General features: G+C 36.1%; 1 protein-coding gene across 1 annotated transcript; it reads left to right on the top strand.

The window, feature by feature from the left end:
• Positions 1–1,678: 1,678 nt before the first annotated feature.
• LOC114280278 (disease resistance protein At4g27190) lies at positions 1,679–14,858 on the top strand. The gene is made up of 3 exons (XM_082896863.1): positions 1,679–1,762; positions 7,241–8,624; positions 13,897–14,858. The coding sequence occupies exons 1-3, from the start codon at positions 1,679–1,681 to the stop codon at positions 14,856–14,858; spliced, it is 2,430 nt and encodes an 809-aa protein (XP_082752989.1).
• Positions 14,859–15,846: the final 988 nt, after the last annotated feature.

Below are 15,846 nucleotides of genomic sequence, written 5' to 3'. Positions count from 1 at the left end.
TAGTCTTCGATTGGAGGACGCAGTTGAAGAAGTAATTAAAGTACCAGACCCAAAAACATCTTCATATCCATCAGTTTGTTGGAAATTATTTGTTGGATATATGTAGAAACTATTTGTTGATGAGGTTTCTAACAGACATGGAGTTGGGCTTGAAATTGTGCCTATCTCGCCAGATGATTTGATTGTTGAGCAGGCGATTGGACTTGGGTTCCAACATCCAATAATGAAGTAGAGTATGAAGAGCTCTTAGCCAGTTTGAAATTCGCTTTCTGTATAAAGGCTACTGAGTTAATGGTGTACAGTGACTCCCAATTGGCAGTCAACTAAATATCTGGCGAATATGAGGCGAAAGATGACAGAATGGTCAAGTATCAGGAGTTGGTCAAAACGGAGATCAAGAAGTTTGACGTTGTAAGAATAGAATAAATCGGCAGAGAAAAAAAACAAAAAGGCAGATGAGTTGGCCGATTTTATAGCCATGTCAGACGCATCCATCCCGAACCCTTTGCTGATCAATATTTTACCAAGGCCAAGTATTGAAAAGCCTAAAACAGCTGAAGTATTATGCGCCGAGTTTGGATCCTCGTGGATAGACCTCATCATTATCTTTTTGAAAGATAGGGTTTTGCCCGATGATAAGAAAGAAGCAAACAAAATCAGAGCAAAATCACAATGATTTTAGATTTCCCCATCAACGACACTATATAAGAAGTCTTTCACTGGTCCATACTTGAAGTGTGTCTATCCTAGCAAAGTTAAGGCCTTTCTGTTTAACAAGCTGCTGCAAGTGGTCATCACAAACTGCTCTTCCGCGCTCGCTTTCTGCGGCTGACTGTTTATTGCTCGTCCTCCATCGCCGGAAAGAAATTTCTGGTCCCATAAACAGAGAGATCATCAGTGCCGACTCAATCATTGGTTTTCCGAGGTGAGAGAGCTCTGGTAACATATTCGCAGTTGTTAGAGCTTTGTTTGTTGGTCTTGAGTCGCCCTCCATCTATTCGACGAAATGCCTCAGTGAAAACGCTGCTACTGAGCTGTCATAAGATTATAAAATGGGAAAGAGAGAGAGAGGGGGGGGTAACAAGCTATCATTGAAGAAGGGCAAACTTGTCAAGAGCAAATTAGCCAAGAGTAAAACAAAAAACAAATCTGGCAAGTGCAAATCAACCAAGGTATCATTGAAAGGAGTTTGATAATCAAGTGAATGCTCAATTATCTACCGATGAGATGCCTATTGTACTCCCCCGCCGGTCTACACGCATCCAAGGACCCCTCAAATCTCTTATATCTGGAGATTTTGTGGGACCATGGCATGGGCCCTCAAATGAAAATAAGAGGGGATTAAGGGATGTAGAATCAGAGGATAGTTCAATCGAATGTGATTGTGTCGATCTATGTTTGTGTGGAAATCTTGGTACACCACAGTTGCGATTGACTATGGAAATGCAATCCTCAACTGAGCAATCATCAAAGTAACATCAAATACCTAATGCATGGAACACACCAAATAGAGTGCTAACTGATCTTAAACAGTGGCCAAAATTGGCCATTGTGTCCCCACTTGCGGCAAACGAAATGATAATGTCAAATAAACTTGGCTCACTCAGCGCTGATCAAACAAGAGAAGTAGTGGGCACCAAGCAACAGAAGGGTGATGAAAATGTGTGATCTTGTAGAAATGAGGATTCGATTAAACTACATATGGAAGACACACGATCTGGCAAAGGTGAATGTCTTAATGGTGATACACTTATTATATCAGGTAAGTCTACAAGCTTGGAGCTCTTTAGTTAAAGAAGAGATTAACAAGGTGTCAAAAACTGAAGTATGAATTAGGTGGCCATAAGATTGAGAACCTAGTAGATAGCATGTACAACGTCCATGTTGAGATCTCAAAAAAAAGGCTTTTCCCATTGGGAAAATGCCTTGGTTGGATACTTCATTGATAAAAGATTCTCTTTCCATTATGTGAAAACTTGGGCAGAGAAATTTTGGGAAAATTTACTTGAGGATGTTGTCACCATTGATAATGGCTTTTTTATTTTTGAAGTCTACTAAAAAGTGTAAAAACATGTAAATGAAGAGTGTTTTTTTATTTATTTATTTTTTTCAATAAATTAGTTACTATTATTATTATTTTCAAATCACATTTGGGAGACTTATGTCCCATTTAATCCTATTAAAATTCTTGTAACCTATCCAGTCGACCATTGTCACAAATTATATAGATGGTAATAAGTAAATATGAATATTCTTACCTAAACTAAACATAATCTATACTATATATTATTGTAAAGTAACTTTTTGTGAGTAGCCTTGTGAGAGCTCCAAAACTTCTGACTATTTTTTTGAATTTTTGAGTTAAAATATAATTAAAAAAACACTATTGGCTAACCCATTCAACCAATAATTATAAAAATATTGATTATCCCATGATTTATGCTTCTTATAAGGAAAGATAAAACAATTCCCTTTCTTATTTGTCAAAATCTATTAAACCAAACCAAACCAAGCCTTAAGTCTCATTAAATGGGGTCGGCTATATAAATCATTCTTCTCCATTCGATTTTATCCAAAGCCATTTTGTTACTCAAATTAAGAAGATTCATATATCTATTTACTACACTAACCCACATCAATCTAGGTTTGTCCCTTCCTCTAACATTTTTATCTACTGTCATTGTATCACATTTCTTCACTATTGCATCTGTTGGTTTCCGTTGTTTATGACCAAACCATCTCAATCTATTCTCCCTCAACTTAACATCTATCGGTACTACTCCTACCCATTCTCAAATATATTCATTCCTAACTCTATCTTTTCTAGTTTTGCCACACATCCACCTTAGCATTCTCATCTCAGCAACACTCATCTTATCTACATGTTATTTCTTAGTTGCCCAATATTCTATCCCATACAATATTGCTAGTTTAATAGTCATTCTATAGAACTTCTTTTTTAGTCTAATGGGTACTCTTTTATCTCACAGTATCCCAGACATACTCATCCACTTAAGCCACCTCGTCTTAATTCTATAGACCACATTTGATCCAATCTTCCCAGCCGTTATAATAGTCAATCATGAATAACAAAAATGTTCACTCTTAGGTGGTGCTTAGTCCTCAATCTTCACTTCTCCTCTGCTTCCATTGTTACTGTTACTAAAATTACACTCTATGTACTCTGTCTTAGTTCTGCTTATCCTAAATCCTTTAGATTCAAGTGATTCTCTCCAAATTTCCAACTTAGTATTAACTCTTTCTCTAGTCTCATCCACTAACACGATATCATCTACAAAAAGCATAAACCATGACACAATATTTTCAATATTTCTCGACAACTTATCCATAACTAAAACAAAAAGATAAGGATTTAAAATTGATCTTTGGTGTAACCCTACAGTAATTGGTATTTGGCAAAATTTATTCTCTCATAAAAATTCAAAAGGAAAAATTAAGAAAGCTCCAAAACTAATATAAAATTGTCAATTTTATGATTTTAAAAATTAAGAAATGCACATAATAAAACTAAAAAAAAAATTAAAATACTTGAATTATGTTGGAAAATAAATTAGAAAAATAAAAAATGAAAAAATATTTTTTTAAAAAAATGTAATGAAAAATGTGTAGCCTAGTTCGGTTTGATTTTAACCCGTAAGATTTGGACTTATGAGTGGGACTTGATTTAGCTTTTAAATAGGTTCGACATGTACCAACCCATTGATTGATCAAAGTCTAAAAAACTCGCTAAAATATGAAATTTAAACACAATAATTATGGTCTAGATAAATTTGACCCAATCCATTGATGACCCCTAATTATCATATATTTACAAACATAATTTTTATGGGAATGGCTTCTGTCCAGTCCTTAATCGAACTGGACCGTGCTGTTGGGCTCGTGGGACTCACCAAGGGTCCCGTTTTGATAATCTAAACCGTACAATGTGTAGAAATCGTCGAGTACTATATGCTTGTAAAAAATCACGTTGATCAGATATCGATAGCTATGTGATCAAAACAGATTTTTGTCAACCGTTAATTTATTCACCGTCTATTTTTTTTTTATACAAAACTGATTTGATCACATAGCTATCGATATCCGATTAACGTTATTTTTTTACAAGCATTTAGTACTCGACGAGTTCTACACGGTTCAGATTATTAAAACGGGAACCGTGATGGGCCTCTACGGGCCCAACAGCAATCGGACTGGACAGAAGCCATGCCTAATTTTTATACATAAAACATATTCAGAGTGATACGATATTACTCCTGGGCGGACGGAAGGGGGCCTGTGGCCCTGCAAAACTTCCCCAAACTCTATTAATTTATGTTACATTGCTGCTAACTTGGTGAAGTAAGAAGGGATGGGAAAAGGGGTCACTGCTGTGCTCAAAGCACTGTAGTGACTGTGGTGCCTCCGTTTGAGGTGTGTTATGGTCTTATTTTTATGATCCAAACCGTTGATATTGTAGGGTTTGTTGAGTACTTCATGCCTACCAAAAATCATATTAATCGGATATCAACAACTATATGATTGATAACCAAAAAAATAAATAATAAGTTTTTCTTTTGAGAAATAGCATACAAAATAGGCAATTCGATCATATAGTTAGTGATATCCGATTAATATAATTTTTGGTAGGCATGAAGTACTCAACAAACCCTACAATATGAACGGTTTAGATCATAAAAATAAGATCATAATACACCTCAAACGGAAGCACCACAGTCACTACTGTGCTTTGAGCACAACAGGGACCCCTGTTCCGAAGGGATGGCCCCTCCAAGGATTCCATCATCCACGTGAGAGGTGGCCCCCACAAGTTCATATATTTTCAAAAATTTGTAAATAATAAAAAAATATATTATTTTGTGTTAATAATTTTTATTGTAATTGAAAATTAAATCTGAAGAAAAGTTTTGAGTGTTTTGTAAGATATTTTTATATTGTAATTTTATTGCGATTTATTTATGTAGTGAGGTATATAATTTTTTTATGCTCATATTTTATTTACGGGGCTGGTTTCTCTTCAGTCTCAGATCGGACTGAAGGGAACTGTTGAGCCCGTGGAAGTCTATTAGGGGTCTCGTTTCGATAATCCAAATCGTTTAATGTGTAGAACTCGTCGAGTACTATATGCCTGTAAAAAATCACGTTAATCGGATATCGATAGTTATTTCATCGGATCATATTTCTGTTAACTGTTTATTTTTTCACCGTCTATTTTTTTATTTTTTATTTTTTTATTTATACAAAACTGATTTGATCACGTAGCTATCGATATCCGATAAACGTGATTTTTTACAAGCATATAGTACTCAACGAGTTCTATATATTAACGGTTTGAATTATCAAAACGAAATCCGTGATGGACCCCACAAGCCCAACAAGCCAAACCCTTTATTTAACTATATAAGGGGTGATAAATAATTGTTAGTGTGGAACAATGTATGAAAAGTCAAAAATAGTTGGTCCAATGATAAAAGTATGATAAAATTCCTCCTTAATCAAAAGACCTTGAATAGTAAAACTTAAAATTCTTATTTTCTAAAGACCCTCATTAATAAAGCTTTAAAAAAAATCAGTCTCCAAAAATCCAATTAAAGGATCCATTTTTTTCCCAAATAATAATAAAGATTGTGAATAATCTCAAGATTAATTATAAAAGTTGGAGAGGAAAATGTATTTTACATTAAAAATTTATAATAATTTAAATGTAAGAAAAGGCTGTTCGTTGAGATTTTACATTAAACCTCTTGTCGAACCGCTCCTATTCAGATGAATAATATTCTTATTTTGTATAGCTATAAAAGTGTATCTTTTATTCTTATTTTGTAGAGCTATAAAAGTGTATCTTTTGATATACTTATGTATGATGATTTAACTATTAATAAAAGAATTAAAATTTTAAAAAAATTGTATTTGCACACCATACAAACTCTCAGCACACACCACAAATGTGTTCGAATATAAATTTCTAAACAAATCAAATGTTTGAATTTAAAGTTATGAACAAAAATAAATTGTTCAAATATATAGGTCGTTCAATTATTTATATCGAAAAACTATTTTATGTTCATAAATCTAAATCCGAACATTTGATATTTGTTCGGAAATTTATATCCGAAAATATGTATGGTGTGTACTGAGAACTTGTATGGTGTGCAAATAGAATTATCCTAAAATTTAATGTGAATTTGAATGCGGCCCCCTCTAACTAAAATTCTTGCGTCCGCCACTGCTAATGCTAAAAAACCCGTCATTCTATAATTTTTTTTTTAGGTACAAAATCATGTTTGTATAGTATGACTCCTTGTTAAGGACACTCATTCTTTTCACCATTTTGTGGTTGTTATTCTAATTTGTTACATGAATAAAATAATAAAAAAGTAAATTACACTCACTTCTTCTGAGATTTGATAAAAATATAATTAATCTTAAAGTTTAACATAATTACACTAACTTTTCTTCTAATAAAGTTAAAGTAATCAACATTAATGCACATAGTGGATAGACACATAAATAAATAAATAAATAAGGTAAATATATAATTTAGAAGAAAAGGCGAGATAACACAATTTTTTCATTTATATAACTCACAAGTTAATGACGAAAAAGGACTTAAGTGTTACATGAATTGAAACATCAAGGGAGATTGGTGCAATTATGTCAAAAGTATAGAGATAATTGTATTTTTTCTAAACCAACCTCAAGGGCCGTGAGTGAATTTATCCTAAAAAAAAAAAAGAGAAGATAAACTTTCAATCTTGTGTTTGGGGTTGTTTTTTCAGTAACATTTGGTTAATTTATATTTGTCTTTAGTACAAAGCTTTACACTTTTAAGTTCTACTTGACTAGATAATTTTTTTTTTTGTTTTTTTGTTTTTGTTTTTGTTTTTTTTTGTTTTTTGAAAGAAAGTCCACTAAAAAAAAACAAAAAAAAACAAAACAAAAAAAAAACTTGTTTTTTTGTATCTAATGATTTTTTTTTTTTTGGATTTTTTCAATATATATTACTCTTATTTTATTTTATTTTTTTAATCCTTCTACACTTAAGAGATGTGAAAAGTAAAATATTTTGGCACAAATTTGAAAAAATACCACTAAACTGACTGTTTTTTAAGTGTCTCCCAAATTAGAATTAGAATTACAATCTCTTGCATTGGTTTGTGGATATGTATTGGATTTTTATCTTGCTTTTGTTTGTTGATTTTTTTTACTTTAACCAAAACAGCATCAGCAGAAGAACAAGTTTAAATATCTGAGGGAATTGGTTTCTTCTTTTTGGGGAAAGCTCTGGGGGGAATTGGAGAGTACTTGGTTGCTTGGTTATCTGTTTTGCTTCAACACCAACATTCAAAATCTTGAGACTCAATTGGACAGCCTAAAAGTGACAAGAGAAGGGGTTCAACTAGGGGTGGATGAAACACGCAACAATGTCAGAACCGTTGGACCTCATCTTGAGGCATGGCTGACTAAAGCAAATGATAACACAGCAGAGGCAGAGACAATTATTAAAGACAAGGCCCACGTTCAAAAGGGGTGTTTCATCCGGTGGTGTCCAAATCTCAAGTTGCGTTACTCACTGGGCAGGAAAGCCGTGAAGAAGACTCAGGAACTTGCTCTTCTCCATGCTGAGGGTAGCAACTACATTCAGTCGTCCTACAATCCACCACTACCAAGCATAGAACCTATACCTACAACAACAGAATTCCAGGGGTTTGATTCTCAAATTCTGGTCATGAAAGAGATCATTGAGGCCTTGGAAGATGACGGGATCCACTTGATTGGGATATGCAGGATGGGCGGAATGGGCAAGACAACAATGGCAAAAGAAGTTGCAAAAAGAACCAAAAATCTCTTCAATGAATTTCCAATGGCAGTTGTCAGCCAAGAGCCAGACCTAACTAAGGTTCAAGGGTGTATCGCAGACATGTTGGGTCTCAAACTTGATGACAGGGAGAGCCCGATAGCAAGAGCAAGTCTCCTACGCAAGAGACTTCTGCTAGACAATAAGAAAATTCTAGTCATATTGGATGACATTCGGGAAGAATTTGAACTAGAGGAGTTGGGATTTCCTTTGGAAGGAGGCAGCAACAAGAGTTGTAAGATCCTTTTCACTTCACGAAATGGAAATCTATGGAAAGGAATGCAAAATAAAAGGTATATCGAACTTCAAGTCCTAGTGGGTGACGAACCATGGCATCTCTTTAGAGAGAAGGTAGGCGATTGTGCTGACAACTCTGATCTGCTACCGCTAGCAAAACAGATTGTAAATGAATGTGGAGGTTTACCACTTGCCCTCGTAATTGTAGGAAGGGCTCTTACAAACAAACAAAACCAACATCATTGGAATAATGCGCTTCGACAACTAAGAACCCCTTGTTCAGAAAGTAGTTTGTTAGGAGTGCCTGCTAAAGTGTATCAGGCTCTATATTTGAGTTACAAATTTCTACAAGATGAGGGAGCGAAGAAGTTGTTTCTGCTCTGTTGCTTGTTTCCAGAAGGCTGTAATATTGCTATTGAAGATTTGGTTAGATACGGAATCGGATTGCGGTGGTTTGAAGGCATCGACGAAGTGGATGACGTAAGTGTTGGGTATACCTCCTTATTGGAGTGTAAGACCCAATTAGTTTTGAAAAAAGAGTTTAATTTGGTTTAGTATTAATTATAATATATTTTTATATATTATATTTAATTTGTGGAGATCCAATCCAATTTGGAAACAACTACGGTTTGATAATAAAACCTAGATTCACAATATTTTTAGGATTTGTTTTTTGCTCATCCCTAGGTGAAGAGAACGGCTGCTATATACTCCACTTTGGTGAAATCAATTATTTGGGTGTGTGAATTGTGGAATTAATTCGGGCGGTTCTTTGCTTCGTTTTCGGTGTTGATTTGGTTCGTTATTTTGGATCTTCTTTAACTCTGGTTCTGAAGATTTTGGTTCATCTATTTGGTGAGGTCTTTCCTCTTTGTTTATTTGTGATTATTTGGAATTCACCTAAGAGTGGTTCGTGAGACCATTCGTGTCTCGTTTGTAATTGTTTGGAACTTATTAGGTTGATAGTGGAATCGGATTTCGATCCCGTGGACGTACCTCACATTGAGGGAACCACGTAAAAATTCTTGTGTTGCTTCTGATTTAATTTTTCCGCATTAGTTTTTATTCCCATTGATTGATTTACTTGTGGGGAATCACATATTTTTCCTAACAACTGGTATCAGAACTTACGGTTTATTTGGGTTTATTTATTTGTATAAATCAATGGAGGGGAATGTGGGTCGTATGTCTAGCTTCAATGGAAGTAATTGGGTAACTTGGAAAACTAAAATGGAGGATCTATTATTTTGTAAAGATTTGTATGGACCCATTGAGGGTGATAGTGGCAAACCTGAGGGTATGAAAGATGATGAATGGAAGAGGCTTAATCGAAAAGCCGTTGGTATTATCCGTCAATGGATTGATGACAGTGTGTTTCATCATGTTGCTACTGAAACTTCAGCACATGATTTATGGAAAAAATTAGAGGGCCTTTATGATAGGAAATCAGCCACAAATAAAGCTTTTCTGTTTCGTAAGTTGGTTAATTTAAAATATAAAGAGGGCAGCCCTATTCCGGAACATCTGAATGAAATAAAGAGTATTGTTAACCAACTTGCTTCTATGAAAATTGTTTTTGATGATGAGTTACAGGCTTTGATGCTACTTAGTTCTTTACCCGAAAGTTGGGAGACTTTGGTTGTGACCGTTAGTAATTCGGCGCCCGATGGAGTTGTCACAATATGCCAAGTCACTAGTAGCCTGTTGAATGAAGAAACTAGAAGAAAATCAGCGGGTTCCTCTCATTTGGAAGCATTCGTTGTGAGAGGCCGAAGCAAAACAAGGGGGAGGAGTAAGACTCCTCATGGTCGTGATCAAAGCCGTGATAAATCAAAAGATGGTTCTTTTTCAAAGAAAGACATTGAGTGCTATTATTGCCATGAGAAAGGGCACATGAAGCGGGAATGCCGAAAGCTCAAGAATAAGGAGAAAAGGCGTGACAAAAGCGTGGACAAGAAGCAAGAAGACACAACGGCAGTTATTACCGATGATCTCATGGTCGTTTGTGAAGATGATTGTATCAATTTTGTGGGCCAAGAGAGTAATTGGGTGATTGATTCCGGTGCTTCTTTTCATGTGACTTCTCGAGTTGATTTCTTCACTACCTACACCGAAGGAGATTATGGTTTTGTTCGAATGGGTAATGAAGGTTTGTCCAAGATTATTGGCATGGGTGATGTTTGCTTGGAAACAAATTTGGGCTGCAAGTTGTTGCTTAAAGATATGAGGCATGTTCCCGACATTCGCCTCAATTTGATCTCTACTGGGAAGTTAGATGATGAAGGCTTCAACAACAAATTTGGTGATGGAATATGGAAGCTCACAAAGGGTTCTTTGGTGGTGGCTAAGTGCAAGAAGACTCATACACTTTATTCGATGCAAGGAAAAATTTGTAAAGGTGTTATCAATGCACTTGAAGATGATACTTCTACTGAATTGTGGCACAAGTGGCTTGGCCACATGAGTGAAAAGGGGCTGCAAGTTTTGTTCAAGAAAGAGCTTCTACCCGGTTTGAAAGGTACACACCTTAAAGCTTGTGTTCATTGTTTGGCAAGTAAACAACATAGAGTTTCTTTTCATAAAAATGTTGCTTCTAGAAAAGAAAATGTTTTGGAGTTGATTCATTCGGATGTTTGTGGTCCTTTAAAAGTTAGAACACATGGTGGTGCACTTTATTTTGTTACTTTCATTGATGATTATTCAAGGAAAGTTTGGGCTTTTCTACTAAAAACTAAAGATCAAGTTCTATAAGTATTTAAGCATTTTCAGGCCATGGTTGAAAGAGAAACATGGCAGAAATTGAAGTGCATCCGATCAGACAATGGTGGTGAATACATTGGGCCAATTGATGAGCATTGTCGCAGCCAAGGTATTCGGCACCAAAAGACAGTTAAGAAGATTCCTCAACAAAATGGTGTTGCCGAGAGGATGAACCGCACCATTGTGGAAAGAACAAGGTGTTTCCTTTCACAAGCTAAATTGCCAAGATCCTTTTGGGGTGAGGCATTGAGGACAGCAGTTAATGTGATCAATTTGTCTCCTTTCTATCCTTTGAATGGTGATGTTCCAAAAAGAGTTTGGACCGGCAAAGATGTGACTTATGAGCACTTGAGAGTGTTTGGTTGCCGAGCTTTTGTTCACATTCCAAAGGATGAGAGGTCCAAGCTTGACAGTAAGTCAAGACAATGCATTTTTCTTGGCTATGGACGTGATGAATTTGGGTATAGATTGTGGGATCCGGTCGACAAGAAAATCATTCGAAGCCGTGATGTTGTGTTTCTTGAAGACCAAACAATTGAAGACTTTGGCAAAGGTGATCAACCGGAGCCAAAAACTAGTGATCTCATTGACATGGATTCATCTCCTTCATCTTCAGTTGATGATGAAAATGGGGGAGATGTGCAGCCACCTATTGAAGATGTGGAGGATGATGCTAATCCTAACGAAGTTGAGTCAGAAATTGAGGAAGAGCATCCAACTCAAGAACCGCCACCACAACTTGAGTTGAGGAAATCTACAAGGGACCGACAACCTTCAAGAAAGTATCCTCCCAATGAATTTGTGTTGATTTCCGATCAAGGGGAGCCCGAGAGCTACCAAGAAGCAATTGAACATGCAAAGAAAGGTGATTGGAAAAAGGCCATGGAAGAGGAGATGAATTCTTTACTTAAAAATCACACCTATGATTTAGTGAAGTTGCCTAAGGGGAGGAAAATTCTGAAAAATAAGTGGGTTTTCAAATTGAAGAATGATAGTAAGAATCTGAAGTACAAAGCACGTCTTGTTGTGAAAGGTTTTGGGCAAAAGAAAGGTATTGACTTTGACGAGATTTTCTCACCGGTTATGAAGATGTATTCGGGTTGTACTTGGCATGGCTGCAAGTATGAACCTTGAAGTTGAACAACTTGATGTGAAGACCGCATTTCTTCATGGTAATCTTGAAGAAGAAATTTACATGGAGCAACCGGAAGGTTTTGTGGAGAAAGGAAAAGAGAAATTTGTTTGCAAATTAAAGAAAAATTTGTATGGTCTCAAGCAAGCCCTGCGGCAATGGTACAAAAAATTTGACTATTTCATGATGAATAATGGTTTTTCTAAAACCACTTCGAACCATTGTGTGTTTGTGAAAAATTTTCCGGATGGTAAATTTATTATTCTTTTGCTTTATGTTGATGATATGTTAATTGTGGGTCAAGATTCTAGCATGATTAATAGGTTGAAATTGGAGTTGAGCAAGTCTTTTGCTATGAAAGATTTGGGACCGGCAAAGCAAATACTTGGTATGAAAATTGTTCGTGATCACAAAGAGAGGCTGATTTGGTTGTCTCAAGAAAGCTACATTGAGAAAGTTCTTGAGAGGTTCAATATGAATAAAGCAAAGCCGGTTGGTTGTCCACTTGCGGGTCACTTCAAGCTTAGTTCGAATCAATGTCCTACAAGTGAGAAAGATAAGGAAGAGATGCTGAAAGTTCCTTATGGTTCAGCAGTTGGTTCTTTGATGTACGCCATGGTTTGTACAAGGCCGGATATTGCTCACTCCGTTGGTGTGGTGAGTCGTTTTCTCTCTAATCCGGGTAAAGAACATTGGGCAACGGTAAAATGGATTCTAAGGTATCTTCGAAGGACTTCGAAGGTGTGTTTGTGTTTTGGGGATGGTAAGCCGATGCTTGATGGGTTCACAAATTCTGACATGGCCGGTGATATTGATTCTAGGAAATCTACTTCGGGGTATTTGATAACTTTTGCAGGGGGAGCTGTGGCATGGCAATCTAAATTACAAAAATGTGTTTCTCTCTCAACTACCGAAGCTGAATTTATTGCTATTACAGAAGCTTGCAAAGAAGAGTTATGGTTGAAGAAATTTTTGCAAGAGTTGGGTTTAAAGCAAGAAAAGTATGTGCTTTATTGTGATAGTCAAAGTGCTATTCACTTGAGTAAAAATTCTACTTTTCATTCGAGATCGAAACACATTGATGTGAGATACCACTGGATTCGTGATGTGTTAGGTTCGAAATTGTTACAACTCGAAAAGGTTCACAAAGATGATAATATTTCGGATATGTTGACAAAGAGTTTGTCGAAGAACAAATATTTAAAGTGTCGAACTTTGGGGGGTATAGTTGATCTCTCTACCTAAGTCGGTAGGGGGAAAATTGTTGGGTATACCTCCTTATTGGAGTGTGGGACCCAATTAGTTTTGGAAAAAGAGTTTAATTTGGTTTAGTATTAATTATAATATATTTTTATATATTATATTTAATTTGTGGAGATCCAATCCAATTTGAAAACAACTAAGGTTTGATAATAAACCCTAGATTCACAATATTTCTAGGGTTTGTTTTTTGCTCATCCTTAGGTGAAGAGAACGGCTGCTATATACTCCACTTTGGTGAAATCAATTATTTGGGTGTGTGAACTGTGGAATTAATTTGGGTGGTTCTTTGCTTCGTTTTCGGTGTTGATTTGGTTCGTTATTTTGGATCTTCTTCAACTCTGGTTCTGAAGATTTTGGTTCATCTATTTGGTGAGGTCTTTCCTCTTTGTTTATTTGTGATTATTTGGAATTCACCTAAGGGTGGTTTGTGAGACCATTCGTGTCTCGTTTGTAATCGTTTGAAACTTATTTGGTTGATAGTGGAATCAGATTTCGATCCCGTGGACGTACCTCACATTGAGGGAACCACGTAAAAATTCTTGTGTTGCTTCTGATTTAATTTTTCCGCATTAGTTTTTATTTCTATTAATTGATTTACTTGTGGGGAATCACATATTTTCCCTAACAGTAAGAGATCAAGTGAATGTCTTAGTTGATCAACTTAAAAGTTGTTATTTACTGTTGGATGGTGATGAGGAGGAGCAAATAAAAATGCACGATGTAGTGCACGATGTCGCCATATCAATTGCGGCTAAAGATGAGCATGGTTTTATGACAATCCATGGTGCCAAATCGAGAGAGTGGCCAAAGAAGGTGACATGTGAGCTTAACACTTCCATTTCGGTGATGTCAAATGAAATTGTAGAGTTTCCAGGTGGATTGAGATGCAAAAACCTTGAGTTTTTACTTGTACGATGCTCGAATAGTTCACTAAAAATACCAGACAATTTTTTTGAGGGCATGGGAGAACCCAAAGTTTTGGACCTGGCAATCACGGAAGACATCTCGTTACTGCCGTCGTCACTGCAATTCTTGAGCAACCTGTCGACATTGCATCTTGATCAATGTCAAAAGTTTGATAATATATTTGTAATTGGATGGCTATTGAATCTGGAAATCCTCAGCTTTCGTGGTTCCAACATTGAGGAGTTACCTGCTGAAATAAGAAGACTGGTTAATTTTAAGTTGTTAGATCTGACAAGATGTGGTAAACTTCAAAGAATAGCATATGCTGTCATATCAGCCCTAGTCCAATTACAAGAGTTGTACATGGTTGACTGCGGATTCTTTTGGGAACTAGCAGGCAAGGAAGGAGGAGCAAATGCGAGCTTGAGAGAGTTTGAATCCTTGTCCAATTTGAATACTTTAGAGATTAATATACAAAATGTCGAGTTTTTGCCAAGAATCCCATTGTTTAGCAAATTGAAAAAATACTCAATTTGTATAGGTTATGATGGCGACGACTCTATTTTTACAAAACACATAACAAGATTCGGAAAGCTTCTCAAACTTCGTGGCTCGTGTACTATCCCATTAGAATGCGTCAAGTTGTTGTTAAAGAGTAGTGCAGTTCTAGAGTTAAGGGGCTGAGTTCGAATGATGCAGTGCGAGAGTTGTCTCTAGAGGGAGTTGAAGGACTCCAACACTTGAAGGAACTAGTAATTCATGATTGTGCTACACCAGAATATGTTTTATATACAATGGGATTCTTCCCACATCCACATATATTTAAGGCTCCTATTTTTCCTATCCTGGAGAAATTAGAGCTCAGTTCTCTACGCGATTTAGAAAAGATATGTGACTGCCAACTTCCAACCGGCTCTTTTGGGAAACTAAAACATCTTACAATATTTGATTGTGGTAGAATACGATGGCTTGTCGATGGGTCATTATGGGCCGAGGCTCCTATATTTCCTATCCTGGAGAAATTAGAGCTCGCTTGTTCTACCCAATTTAGGACCGATATATTGCCCACTTCCAACCGGCTCGTTTGGAAAATTAAAACATCTTGAAATATCTAATTGTGGAATGAAAGAAGTTATTGTGAAGGAAAAAGGAGAAGATGATGCAACAAACAAGATGGAGTTTCCAGCCTTAGAATCCATGACTTTGTGGAGACTACGAATGCTCTTTCGTTTTTTCAGAGGGACGTCTTATTCGAATGACGAGATTGAGTTCCCTCAATTGAAGAAATTGCGTCTTGGGTATCTACCACTACTCGAGCAGCTCTTCTACATTATTACCTTCCGATCTCTTTTCCCCCACTAGGTATGTCCACACGTCTTTCATTTCTTAAGCTCTTCTCTCTCTTTCTTTCGTTCTTTCTTAATTTTTTCTACAAGAAAAACTAATCATTCTATTCTTATTATGAGGACAAGGTTCTGAATCCATGGAAGCATCTCAGTTACTCTTTGCAAAACTTTGATTATTCCACTTTGACATAGTTTCTCCATTCTAATAAGATTTGCTGTAAATAAATTTTTAAAAAAATGTGAAAATTGAAACCTAGGGAGGGGAAAAAAGAGTTAATACTATGTCATAAAATGTGATTATACAGTAAAAAGACCTAAATTTCTAT

Source organism: Camellia sinensis, chromosome 12, assembly GCF_055761805.1.
Source record: "Camellia sinensis isolate YWXY chromosome 12, ASM5576180v1, whole genome shotgun sequence".
NCBI lineage: Eukaryota > Viridiplantae > Streptophyta > Magnoliopsida > Ericales > Theaceae > Camellia > Camellia sinensis.
This window is presented reverse-complemented; position numbering and strand designations above follow the sequence as displayed.